The sequence below is a fragment of the Pelecanus crispus genome, chromosome 3, assembly GCF_030463565.1.
Source record: "Pelecanus crispus isolate bPelCri1 chromosome 3, bPelCri1.pri, whole genome shotgun sequence".
Classification (NCBI taxonomy): Eukaryota; Metazoa; Chordata; class Aves; order Pelecaniformes; family Pelecanidae; genus Pelecanus; species Pelecanus crispus.
The window spans coordinates 115,245,015-115,258,377 of NC_134645.1; the positions used below are offsets into that span (position 1 = coordinate 115,245,015).

Consider the following 13,363-nt stretch of genomic DNA (forward strand, 5'->3'; position numbering starts at 1 on the left):
ATTCTAGCCTTTTGATGTGCATTATGTACTTTTGTACCGAACCATTTATAATGGGCCATTTCTTCAGCTCATGCAGTTTATTTTGAGCTCTGCATGGTATTTGAGCAGTGTGGAGAAAAAACAATTCAAGCCCAGGTTACCTGCCTCAGATTTTATTAGTGCAATATAGCAGGCAGAAAGAGACCACCAGTGGGTGACTCAAAGGGTACAACGGATTCAAACCGTTCTTTAGATATATTCAGTGATATATTCAACAGTACCGAAGCTGGGTATTTGCACTGCTGTTCAAGTACATTAAGCCCCGTTACCATTCAGGTATGCCTGAGCTCCAAGACAAACAGCATTAATATTTAACAGTTATAAAAGGTTATCTTCAGAGATAAACAACTGAGAGAAAAAAATTTTTAAAAGTTGACATTAATTTTTCAGAGGAAGAACTGTAATAACAGTCATTGTATTGACTAGTAGAGTCACACTTCTCCCAGAAAATCCCTGCTGTCAACGTTATTAAAAAGGGCACCGCTTCCAGACCATCTAAAGGCAACAAACTGAGGTGGATTTCATCCCTCACCATGATCACAACCACTACCACCCCCCAACACACAGGCCAGGTACTTGACAGTCACACTGTGAGCTAGTCCAGGGAGCAGACTCCACAAGAGAAAACACCCAAATGCAGACACCCTACCCCTTACCAAAAAACAAAAAGGCAATTAGCTCCATGAATGTACTCACAGGAATGGGGAAGGGATCAGAAAGCTGAGGCCAGGACTGTGGCAGTCCCAATTTAGATCAGTTTAGACTGCTGGAGCACCACACCCTAAGATTACTTCAGCTGAGAAATGCTGGGAAATGACCCACATCTTTTTATCTACTTATTCTATTCTATTCTTTGTCAAATTCTATTTTTCACTGTGTAATCATTTTTTTCCTTCCTGAAAAACTGAGAGAGAGAAACAAGCAAGAACATTCTTACTAGAAATCACAAAATGGTAATCCTTGAAACTTCCTTAAAGATGCTTCTCGCCAGAAATCTGATTTCGGTTCACAAAACTCTAGCTCTGTGGTTAAACAGAGCTCTCAAAATAGCGAAGTTCAAGTTATTAGAAGGAAAAGATGATATTTCAGAAAACCAAGTGTGTAAGATGAGGACAACAGAACTCCAGCAAAAGATGAACATAAAACCACAGTAAAGTAGGGAAAGATATTTTGAAGAGCAGCTTGTAAAAGGCATAAAGCTAATACTTAAAATAGCTTTTATTATTTAGCTGTGCGGTTTCTATTGATATAACCAAAGCAGCCTGTAAAACAAGTAAGCTGCAAAGATGACCCCAAGAATGGATGCTAAAAGCCAGTACAAAAAAGAAGAGAGTAATTGACCTTAGCATTCACTGCAGAGGAGACTAAAAAGATCCCTGAAAGATGCCAAATTCATCTTGACAGGATGAATCTAACAGACCTGCCTCCAAGACTCAAGAAAAGCAGCTTTAGAACAAGCCAAGAAAATGAGCAATAAGTCAACAGGACATGAATGTATTAACCCAAGAGTTATAGAGCACTGAAAAAAATCAAACTGGTCAACTACTAATCGTGGTATGCAAGTACAGTGCCACTGAGACCAGTGCTGCAGGTGGCCTGAAAGGTGGTAAGTGCCGGGCCAATTTCCACTCCAGGTATCATCTAGGGGCCTAATCAACAAATACACTCAATGTCCCTACCTGACAGACAGGTAATAACAAAGTGTGAATTACTAGACCTGTGGCTAAATAAGATACTAGGGAAGTAGTGCCTCATATATATTAGCATTCTGAAAGAATGAAGTGTGTGGATAAATGTAACACAGTTAACGGAGCACACCTGGATTTTTCAAGCTACCTCACAAAATGCTTATATATATTTAGTTTACTGAACAACAGAACAAAACATTTGATCAAATTCAGTGTGTGAATGTGTGAAATAACACGAGGAAAATAAATGTGTGTCAAATAACACAAGGAACATAAATCCGCACTATATCTCGCAGCAAGTATTTCAGCACAGTTATTACCACTCAAAAAAAGAAAAAACCCTAAAAAAGAAATGAGATCTTGGAGTGACTATTAAACAGCAAAGAAAAGGCCAAAAAACTAGTCAGAAAGAAAAGAAAACCAAAAGCATTCATCACTAGTAAGTCCATGGTACCTTTGTATCACAAATACTGCCTTGCAATTCTGGTCATACATCTCAAATAAAAATCCAATACAAATAGAAAGTATATAGACAAAAGTAACAAAGACAAATAAAGTAATTATTTTTCTCCATATTAAGAATTATTATATAGACTAAGATTTTCCTACTCAAAAAGACAAAGAGAGAGATGACAAAGGAAACAAATTACACAGATCTGTAAGTCACTAGATGTGTGAAGAAAATGAGTAATTCTTCCATATTGACCATTTCTGACAACAAAAATAGTCAAAGTTTAGAAACAGAAGAAAGGAGCTTTTCCTCCATGCAGTATTTCATGAAATAAAAAAGAGCTTATAGCCCAGGCATGGTGGTACGAAGGTCAAGAATACAAAAGCTATTAGATAAAGATTACACAAATTCATGGCAGATAGGTGATTTCTAAAGGTCCCTTCCAACCCAAAGCATTCTATGATTCTATGATAGGTCCTTTAGAAGGCATAAAAATCTGACAGCCCAACATGCAACCTCTGTTTGAGGAGCTCCCTGACCTGCCTGACGCTGAAAGGACACGCTCTGTTAGTTCTGGTTTTGTTACGCTTCCTGGAGCATCCACCACTGAACCCTATCCTTCCCAGCTTCCTGCAGTCGCCAACTGCTGAGGTCTGCACAGAACCGCAAGTCCACCTCAGGTGCGGGACAGGAGGACAGGAGCGCAGCCTGGATGCCTGTCGGGAAATCAGCTGAGAGATCCAAGCAAGGAAAGGGGACTTGAAGCAGTCAAGTCAACTGACCACACCAACTGGAGACAGGACACCCGACTGGGTAAGACACCACCACCGCCTCTCGCAAGAGCTCATCTGCCATTTCAGTGACAAGCTTTTGCTTATCGAACAGAAGTTTGCAACTTCTTCACCCCGAAGTAAAAGTTTAGATGCAAAACTAAGTTTATGAAGTTAAATAAAGCAACGGTTCTCCACTGCGTTAAGCTTCCTACAAGTCACATTCAGCTCCAATAGCTTCAGGCTCCCTCTGCACCAGTGACTCTCCAAGCAGAACTATGAAGGGAAGCCATTTATATGATTATGCTGCCTTAATGTAACGCAAACTCCTATGAGGAAGACTCTTTAACAGCCATCGAGTGTGAAGATCAAGTGGTCTCATCACCCCGCTGCAGAGCGCTGTGACCCCCAAACACTGCCCACCAGTGATGCTTTCAGCTAACGGGGGGGCCACTGCCACAGCGGGAGCGGACGGGGCCTACACGGTCTCAGGGACCCCCGGGCGCTGCCCAGCGCGCCCCTCCCGCCCGCTGGCGGGCACGGGGCAGGCCGCGGCCTTGCCCACCGCCTCGGGCCGGCCTTCAGGCGGGTGCTCAGCCAGGCCCCGGGGTCCCCGGCTCCCTCCCTGCCCACAGCACCGGCCCTGCCCCGCACCCCTCCCCGTTCCCCCACTGCTACCCCCTGGCAGAGGTGGGTGTCCCCCCCGCCCCACGGCGGTGGTCGCTCCCCCCCCGCCCCTCGGCAGTGGTCTCTCCCCCACCCCACACGTTACCCCATCACTACCGCCTGGCAGAAGCGGGTGTGCCCCTCTCCCCCCTCCCCGCAGCAGCGGTCTCTCCCTAATTCCCCCCCACCCCCAGTGGTCTCTCCCTCACCCCACTGCTACCTTTCGGTAGCTGGGAGCCCCCCTCCTACCCCAGCCCCTCGGCGGTGGTCTCTCCCCACCCCACACCCCCCACCGCTCCCCGTCGGCAGAGACGGGCGTGCCCCTCTCCCCCCGCCCCGCAGCAGTGGTCTCTCCCTCACACCCCCCTCCCGCGGCTGCCGTGGTACCGCCCTGCCCCTTACCGTAGCGCTGCCGGCGCGGCGGGCGCCCCAGCGCCTCCAGCCCGCCCGGCCCCCACACCAACACCAGGGCAGGGAGCAGCCACAGTCGGAGCCTCATGGTCCGGGCGCGGCTCCCTCCTGCACCGCCCACCCGCTCGTTCACATCCGCTCGAGGAAACGTCGCGCTCCGCGGCCCCCCGCGCCGTGCCGGGCCCGCCGCCCTCCTGGGCCCGCACCCGGAAGCGCGGCGGCCGCGCGCGGAGCATTGTGGGTGCGGGCGGGGCCGCCATCTTAGGCGGCGGGGGCGGGCGCTGAGATGGGGCGAGGCCCGGCCGGGGGGCAGCCCGCCCTCGGTGCGATGTGGGCGGTGTCACCGCGGCTGCTCTCTCCGGCAAGGGCTGCGCTGTGAGGGCGTGAGGGGCTGGGTGCAGCCTGCCGCCCCCCAAGGGCGCCCGCTCTCTCGGGGCGCCCTCCCCACGGCGCCCTTACCGGTCTCCCGGAGGGGGAACAGGCCTCCCGTCTGCCCCCGGGAAAGGGGGGGGGCTCCGTGCTTCCGCAGCCCCTCTCTGGGGTGAGCTGGGGGCGCAGGACCGCCCGGGGGGGGACTCCGGGGCCCTCGCATCTTAGGCGCACAGCGATGCCTCGTACAGTTGTGTTTGCAAGTCGCAGGAGATAGATGCCTCTCAGTACACGCGAGTGGCTTTAGTAGATAACTTGGCTAGGTTTTGTGTAGTTTTCTTAGCACGACTGAGGGTTGTTTGTGGCACCCGGTACAAATAACAGGTGATGGGTCTGTGAGTCAACTGTTCCCAAACAGCACACGTTATTCCGATAAAAACACATGAAGGTGTTACATGAAGGTGTTAACTTGGGTTACTGCTGTGCTGTGTGTTAGTTAATGTTTTCTGAAATCAGCTTGATCTCATACCTATTTGTAGATGCCTCTAGCAAAGACGGTTGCGAATTATGTACTCAGCAAAAATGGAGAAAAACCCTCACTGTCACCCATCCTGCTTTTTGCCACACTGTTCAGTAGTTAACTTACAACGCTTAAATAGCTGTAGCATGAGTAATTACTCCTTATTCAATTTTTCATAAGACACATTGTTTAAACCAAGAGTGTATGTCTGCCAGTTTCTTGTCTCCAAAGATGGGAGACAGATGAGATTGTAAGAGGCCAAACCACTGGTGAGGCTTCCAGTGGGTCCATTTTGAATTTCCAACAGTTTGCATCTACTGACACCCTAAATCAGAGGTAGTGTCTTCTCCCTCAGCAGCTCTCAATGTATCTCCAGATGTCTGTCCAGTTGACCCTCTACTGTTTGTAAACTTGTAGCATCCATGACATCTTGCAGCAGTGAGTTCCACAGAGTAATCTCACATATCACAGAATCAGAGAATGCTTTGGGTTGGAAGGGGCCTTTAGAGGTCATCTAGCCCAACCCCCCTGCAGTGAGCAGGGACAGCTTTAACTTGATCAGGTTGCTCAGAGCCCCAGCCAACCTGACCTTGAATGTTGCCAGGGATGGGGCCTCTAACATATGAAGAATCTACATATGAAGAATCACATTCTCTGCTTTCAACATGACATTTCCTGACACCATTTGATGACCCCTGCTTCTTGCTTTGGAAAAGACAGCAAACAATTTTGCTTTCTCTATCCTGGTCATCACTTCATAGCCTCCATGAAATCTCCTTTCAGTCTGACAAGGCTTCTCTTATGGACTGACAAGTCCAAGTGAAATTTGGTTGTTCCTTTGATGGAGGGTGTTTGTTGCTACTCTGTGAACTTTTCCAATTCTACTATTCCTGTTTGTGGTGGCGGGACTGGAACTGCATACAGTGTTCAAGATAGGGGCATACAGTGGATTTTTAAAGTGGCATAACAATATTCCCTATCTTGTTCTCAATATTGTTCCTAAATATTTCTAACATTCAGTGTGCTGTTGATCTCCACTGAGCAGCCATTGTGCTACAAATAACATTAAATTTCCAGGATCTCACTCCTGAAGTGTAATGGTCAGTTCAGACACCGTTATTCTACACAGAATGTAGAACTGTGTTTTCCCCATGTGGATTGTTTCGCATCTATCTGTATTCATGATCAACTATTATTTTACTGCCAGTCACTGAAGGCTCAATTCAGTTGCCCATATGTCTAGTGCTATTTCAGATGACATGGGGTGTCTTACTGAGGCTTCAGAAGAGCATGGGTCTCCACTAGGTCCTGTGCCAGAAGCATTAAGATGTCTCCCATATCATAAAGCATGAGTGTGGGTAATTGAGCCCCGAGTATTGAAAGGTCTTTCTGCAGTTCTTCTCAGCCACACCTTTTCTTTCCTTCCATGAATAACGATAGCATCAGCAAGCTTTGTCTCGTCACTCCTCACCTCTTTATTCAAATTACTTATGAATAAGCACAGAGATGTGAAAGTGCACTAGTGACTTCCTTGCACTGTGAAAAGTGACCATTTACTCTTAGTCTTTTAACGACGTTTTAATCCATGTGGGGATCTTCTCTCTTATCCCATAGTTGCTTAGTCTCCTTAAGAGCCTTTGGCAAAAAAGTGTTGGAAGTCTTTCAGAAATCTCAGCAAACTGTACCTCTCCAATCCCTCTTATCCAAGTGCTTGCTGACACCTTCAGAAAATTTGATACCAATTTTGTAAGGCAAGACTTCTCTTTGCAAAAGCAATGTTGAAAAAACCCATGTTGCCTTTTCCCTAGTAAATCGTATCTGTCCATCTATGCACTAATTCTGGTTGCTACTAATCTGTGCAGAACAGGTGTCAGTTTTAATGGTCAGTAGTTCTGCAGCTTTCCCCTAGAAATATTTTTTTAAATAATGTAACATTTGATACAATCCACTCCTTAGATGCCAAGGAAGTTTTAAGCAGGAATTTGCACCAGTTAGAATTTCAGTTATTGCATCCTCGAGTTTCTTGAACACCAGCTAGTCTTGATAATATGTTACTGTTCATTTTGTCTAGTCCTCTTAATTCATGAACCTTTTTTTAAGTCAACATTTCAGTTTGAAACAGATTGAAGAGAAGACTGATGATGAAGTGTTCCAGCTGAGGAACACAGACACAGGAAGTACTCTTAGGTGTTCTACTACGGCCTTATCATCTCCAAGTACTGCTTTTATACCCAGTTCAGTTGGTGGCTTTCAGAACCTAGCAAACTTCTGGCACTTGGTACAGTAACTTTACTGAAATCCTCTCAAATCCTCTTGAAAAGGATTTATTGTTGAGTTTTATACCTTTTTCCTTTGATGTAATTCATGAGTTCTATTGTAACCCTCTATGGCTTTTTTTTATTTTTTATTTTTTCATATTTGTGCTTGTTCTAGTTACCTCTTTCTGTATTTCCATTCTGAAGTATATAATATATCCTTTTCCTCTGGTTATATCTTAATTCTAGTGACTTTCCTATCATTTGACTGCCATTGAGTACAGAGTTGAGATTCCAGGTAGCTGATGCTCCACCAGCTTTCCAAGACCTCTTTCCAAAGTAGTAACAACTAAACAAGTGCTCATCATTGGGGGTATTTGGTGAAGGTTATACTTCACATTTATAAACAACAATTTTCACTTGCCATTTTATCAGATGTCATTTAATATGGCAGGATCTTTCTGCAACTCTTAGAATCAACTTCAGATGGAACTTTCTGCAATAGTCTTGTTTTATCTGCAAACTATTTATCCTTATTTTCAGATCATATATTGAACAGCGGAGGTCCCAGTACAGATCCATTTTTTTATCGATGGGTGGACTTTCTTATCTCTCACTGTTTCGTAACTTGTCAAAACAAGATACAGAAAGCCAGGTAGAAGGTTTCTTTTTCTGTTATCACTTGAATTTTCCCACTGAATGTGTGTGTTTGTTTCTTCCATTTACTTCTTACCTCACAAGGACACCTTAACAATAAAAGTTGATTGCTTGTAAATATTTTAGGGTTATCGACTGTTTGTGATTTGTGTTTTGACAGGGCCCATCACAATGCAGTTGTTAGATTAAGGTGTTTGGACAATATAATAGCAAAACAGTAAATAGCAGTTAGGAAAGGTGTAATTGATTTAGCAATATTGTTTATTCCAGGTTAATAACAATAATTTTTTATTTTGTATCAGTAAGTGTCGTGGTTTAGCCCCAGCCAGCAACTAAGCACCACGCAGCTGCTTACTCACTCCCCCTACCCTGATGGGATGGGGGAGAGAATTGGAGGCGTAAGAGTGAGAAACACTCCTGGGTTGAGATAAGAACAGTTTAATAATTGAAAGAAAGTAAAATAGTAATGATAATAATAACAATATAATAATGATAATAATAAAAAAATATAATAAGCAAGTGATGCACAATGCAATTGCTCACCACCCACCGACCAATGCCCAAACAGTTCCCGAGCAGCGATCGCTGCTCCCCGGCCAACCCCCCCAGTTTCTATACTGAGCATGATGTCACATGGTATGGAATAGCCCTTTGGTCAGTTTGGATCAACTATTCTGGCTGTGCCCCCTCCCAGCTTCTTGTGCACCTGGCAGAGCATGGGAAGCTGAAACGTCCTTGACTAGCATAAGCAGTACTCAGCAACAACTAAAAACATCAGCGTGTTATCAACATTCTTCTCCTACTAAATCCAAAACACAGCACTATGCCTGCTACTAGGAAGAAAATTAACTCTATCCCAGCCGAAACCAGGACAGTAAGTTAGTTTGATGGCATGTCTGGGTGTGATTTTTTTTAAAATTTATTTATACAAACTTACCTTGTGTCCAGTACAAGAGCACTTTGGGAGTGTGTTCATACCCAGTATTAATAGGAATGCATTCTTCTCTTCCCCCATTAAGGAATTTGAGCCATTTTATTAATGTGATTAGGGCCTAAACAAGGATATGATAAATACATAGGATATGACTGGAAATGAATGGGAAACAGCATGTAGTGTGTTTTGGTGAGGAATAGCACAAGTACAGCACATTGAATAAGAAAAGAAACAAAAGAATTTAATATATATAGCCAGTAAAATGTGCTTTCCTGTCTTAGTAATAAAAGCTAGAGAAGTGCTGAGACAGCTAACTGGACAGCTAACTCTATTCAGAAGAGTTCTTTTAAGAACAAGTATTTGATAAAAGATGTTATCCCACTAACCAGAGTGATTCCTAAAATATACAATTTAATAACTCGCTTAGAAAGGAAGCTAGATTTTGTGGCAGGCCCTGGAGGAGGACTGAGGATTACCTTTATTTTGTGAATGTTTGAATAGCAAATGATGGCCTGAGGAAAAAGGCCTGATCTTGGTTCTGAGCTAAAGAGATAAGCAGAGCCCCACCCCACCCATGTGGGAGACGGTAGGCTGCATAAAGCTGCATATTTTCCCATGGGAATTATTGGTACCCCTATTACTTGTGGCTTTTGAATCTAAGTTGGGCGAAGTCCTGGGAAGTGTGGTGTCTTACAAGGAGTGTTCTTCCTTCGGGAGGAGGATGGAATGAATGAGTTCACAAGTCTCTTCCACGTTCATGATCATCTGCAAAAAATTTCCTTAAAAGCACTTGGGAGTTTCTCAAAGTAAAATAACCTCCAAAACATGGGAAAAAAAAATACCAAGAGCAAACCATCATTCATGTTTGTGTAACACAAGGAGGGCTTTGTGTCCATTTAATACCAGGGAACACAGTAGCATGATAGCAAGAACGTATCTGCAAGAGTTAACAAGACGACGACTGGTATACTTAGATCTTGATGGCTAAGGTTAAGTCTTCTCCCTCTTGCTGATTGAGACTGTTCTGATAAATGAGATAGGGAATCCTGTGGCATACCAGTTCTGTACTGTTCAAGAAAAAACTGTAGAACTTTCTAGAATTTGTCTCTTCCTCACCTTTTTGTTGTCTCCTCTGTTCTCTTCCATGGCTGTCTTCAACCAAGTCATTTGACTCACACTCCTCTCTTTTATCTTCATAGCTTTTTTTCCCCATACAGCCTTTCATTACTCCAAAGCCCTCATCCTCACTTAGTGCTGTTTGGCCCGTTGTCACTTTCTAAATATGTGTAATAGCACTCCGCATTCATGATCCAGCAGTTTACAGTATTAACAGTCTTTTCCCAGTATTTCCCCTACCTACTCAGCAAGACAGATACTTGGCTACAACTCTTGAAATCTATATATTCCACTGTTTTCTGACTACAGGGAACTTCTGTGGTCTTCCAAGACTACACTAATATACTGCAACTGGACTAACTTACCTGCTGTGCTAATTTCAAAATCTGCTATAACTACAGTATAAAGGAAAGCAGAGAGGCCAACATGAGAGAGCTTTTTAAAGGCAGAAGCAACTTGAATTTGTTCTTCGTAATTGTGAGTATGTGTTCTCCATAATTATAACAACATATAATGCTTTTCTTCCCTGAAGCATATAAAAGCGAACCTTCCTAGGGAGGGAATATACTCTTGTGAAGTTACTTCCTGTTACTGTCTTTTTAAAATCCACAAAGAAATTACTTGTCCCTGCTTTCTGATGCAAAGTGGTCCCTATTTCTTGTATCTGCCAGGAGATGGTGCTGCCAGTCTTCCATCTGTTCCTTTCCAGTTCTTAGGAAAGGTGGCACATGTTTATGTAGAATTACATATATAAATAACAAAGGTGCTTCTGCCACCTGACTGGTGCACTTTTGTCCTAACAGGGATCTTAAGGCAAAAAGAAAGCACCTTTCCACATTTAAAGCTTGTTACTCTCTTAGAACTGGACATGAATATTTAAGATCCATCATCTGTCAATGACAAAGCCATTCAGGAGTTTTCCAGAGTTTTCTAGTGCTCTGTGACGGGATGATAAATATAAGCCACTCATCTTTATGATTTGCTGGGTAGTTTCACACCTGCCTTTCTCACCTTTACAGACATCTCTGGGTGCACCCTGGCAAGGTGGTTCATGCTTTCACAGGCATCCCAGACCTGTTCAGAGAACCGGAACTTTGACACTGCTTTAAATGGAAGCAGGATGGGGTTTTAAATCTCATCCTAAATCACTTTTGGCAATTTAGGCAATCGTTAGCCTCAATGCTGATGTGAACAGGTCCTGTGGCCCCTGGTTCCACTGTGCACACCTCACAAAGTTTGGCCTGAAAAGACCTTGCAATGTATAGTGGAGAGACACATTCTATTTGATCACTGTGATATCTCATTTGTAATTTTTAATCTAATGTCAGCACTGGGTTTACATTTATAAATAATGTATAAGTGTCGCAGAGCAAAATACTTAGTTTTAAGTTCAAAGGATCCATTTTTTAGCTTTGTTTGTTTGTTACCAGATTTTTTTTGCAATTGTTTGGTAACACTCATGGCTACAGTAAAAAAGAAAAAAAAAAAAAAAAGAACCAGACCTAATCTCAAATTGCTAGGATTTGTTATGTTCTGGTTCTAAAATATATCCTGGTAATTTAAAATATATCCTGGTGATTTCTCTTAACCACAGAACAGACGTCACAGACTCTGGTAAAAGTTAACATCTGTGGCACAAATCTCATGCTTTTCAGAGGACATCAGATATTTTTATTGGTTCTCTCTTCTCTCCTAAGAAAAGGCTTCTCTGATTTGAAATATAACAGGAGAAAAGAGACTCTAAGTATTAGGTAAGATAAAATGTACTACTTCTGGGCAACATTTTTGATCCAGCTAATATATTTCCAGGAAGTATTGTTAAGGTAAAGGCAGCTAATGTGGAGCTTTTGGAAAGTAATGAAATGTGGGCTAGTCTCCAGCTGTACTATTTTGATGTATGAAGCACAGAGGGAACTGATTGCCAGTATACTCCAGTAACCCAAGCAAAACCTGGCAGCCAGACAACTGAACATCTACTGAAGTGCACAAAAAATTAGTAGAAATTTTAACTGATTAAATTTGCACACATTTGGACTTGGAAAGACTGCTAGAAATCTACCTGATTTAGGTAGACAAATGCTGACTGCTTTGGCCATATATTTGTGTGTATGTATACGTTATCTATGTCTATATATACGTATGAACAGTCCCTGTATGAAATTCTTTTGGTCAAACTCTAAAATCAGTATTCAGTGGCTCCACAAGTGAGGTTTATTCTCATGAGTGAGAGTTGCAAGGTGGAACTCCTGGTTTTTGGTTTTTGTTTTTTTTCTCACAAGCTACGTTGGCAATATGGGATTTAAGTGTAAATGGAGACTTAAACATGCTATGAAAAATTAATGTATTGAATGCTGTACAATCTGCATTACAAAGAAACAGAAAAAGAGTGGGCTAGAAAGAGACCGTGCTGGAATGGATTAATGCCATCTAGGTTTTTTGGCAAGATCTCAAATAGCAATTCATGGCATACATGGAATGTAGCATTAGACTTTGCTTGGTATTCCTCATTAGAGCTGTAGTAGACCACACTACATTGTGAATGTGGCATCTCTGAGAGTTGCTTGAAAAGAGAGAAATGCCTCAGCCAAGCAAATAAGACCATGCATCTTCCTTGGGCTCCATAGTGAAAACAGGAGCCCAGAGCCTCTTACAGAATCAGGTGCTCTTGAAAAAAATCAGCCTGTTTGGATGTTGCAGTGATTCTCCTCCTTTACAATGAGAAGACATCTGTGTCTGTCTTAATGCTCCTCTGGGTACCATCTTAAAGCCTTGATGGAGGGACAAGATCAGGACAAGAGGAAGAAGAAATTCAGATCTCCTGTAATGACCTGGTGGCTTTGCAGCAGAAGGACAGGGCAGATTTACCCTAACTTGCACCACTGGCTGAATGAACCCATTTGCCCCAGAACTGGAGGAATGCAGGCAGCTTTTTGCTGAGCTGGTGCAGCCCTCAGTGTCAGCAAGCTGTCAACCTGTTCAGAGATTTCATTCTCCTTATTTATTTTTGACCCTGTCAAATCATTGGTATCTGAGCAACGTAAGTGTGAAGTATTACTGCTCCAGGCTAGCAAGTACTTCACACTCTGAATAGGTGTAAGTGATGGCACTGAGCAGGAAATCTGGATCCAACTCCTCACAGTTCTTTCTCAGACAAAATAGTCCTGCTGACTATGTGAGTGAGACCAAGAGGATTTATTTTTAAGCCCTTTCTTTGCAAAGAAAAGAAGTTCACCAAATGCCTTGGGTCTGTGAATGCTATACCAAAATCTTCACATGACCAGGATCCGCACGTGCCATCTATTTCCAAAGAGAAAAAGAAATGCGAGCAGGCTGCATCAGGGACACCAGTTCACCACTGCAAAATGGGTCTGCATGTGACTTTGACTTGCAGACAACCTACCGATGTCAGGCTCGGGACCACCAGCTGGCTCACTTCATCTAACATCTGGGGTTCAGATTGCCCAGACTGGCCATCCTCATGATGGAG

General features: G+C 43.5%; 1 protein-coding gene across 1 annotated transcript in view; it reads right to left on the bottom strand.

The window, feature by feature from the left end:
• ADAM17 (ADAM metallopeptidase domain 17) overlaps positions 1-4,113 on the bottom strand; it is a 35,179-nt gene extending 31,066 nt beyond the window's left edge. Inside the window, exon 1 of the mRNA XM_075707838.1 lies at positions 4,017-4,113. Coding sequence (XP_075563953.1) covers positions 4,017-4,113 — 97 coding nt within the window. The remainder of the gene's footprint in view (positions 1-4,016) is intronic.
• Positions 4,114-13,363: the final 9,250 nt, after the last annotated feature.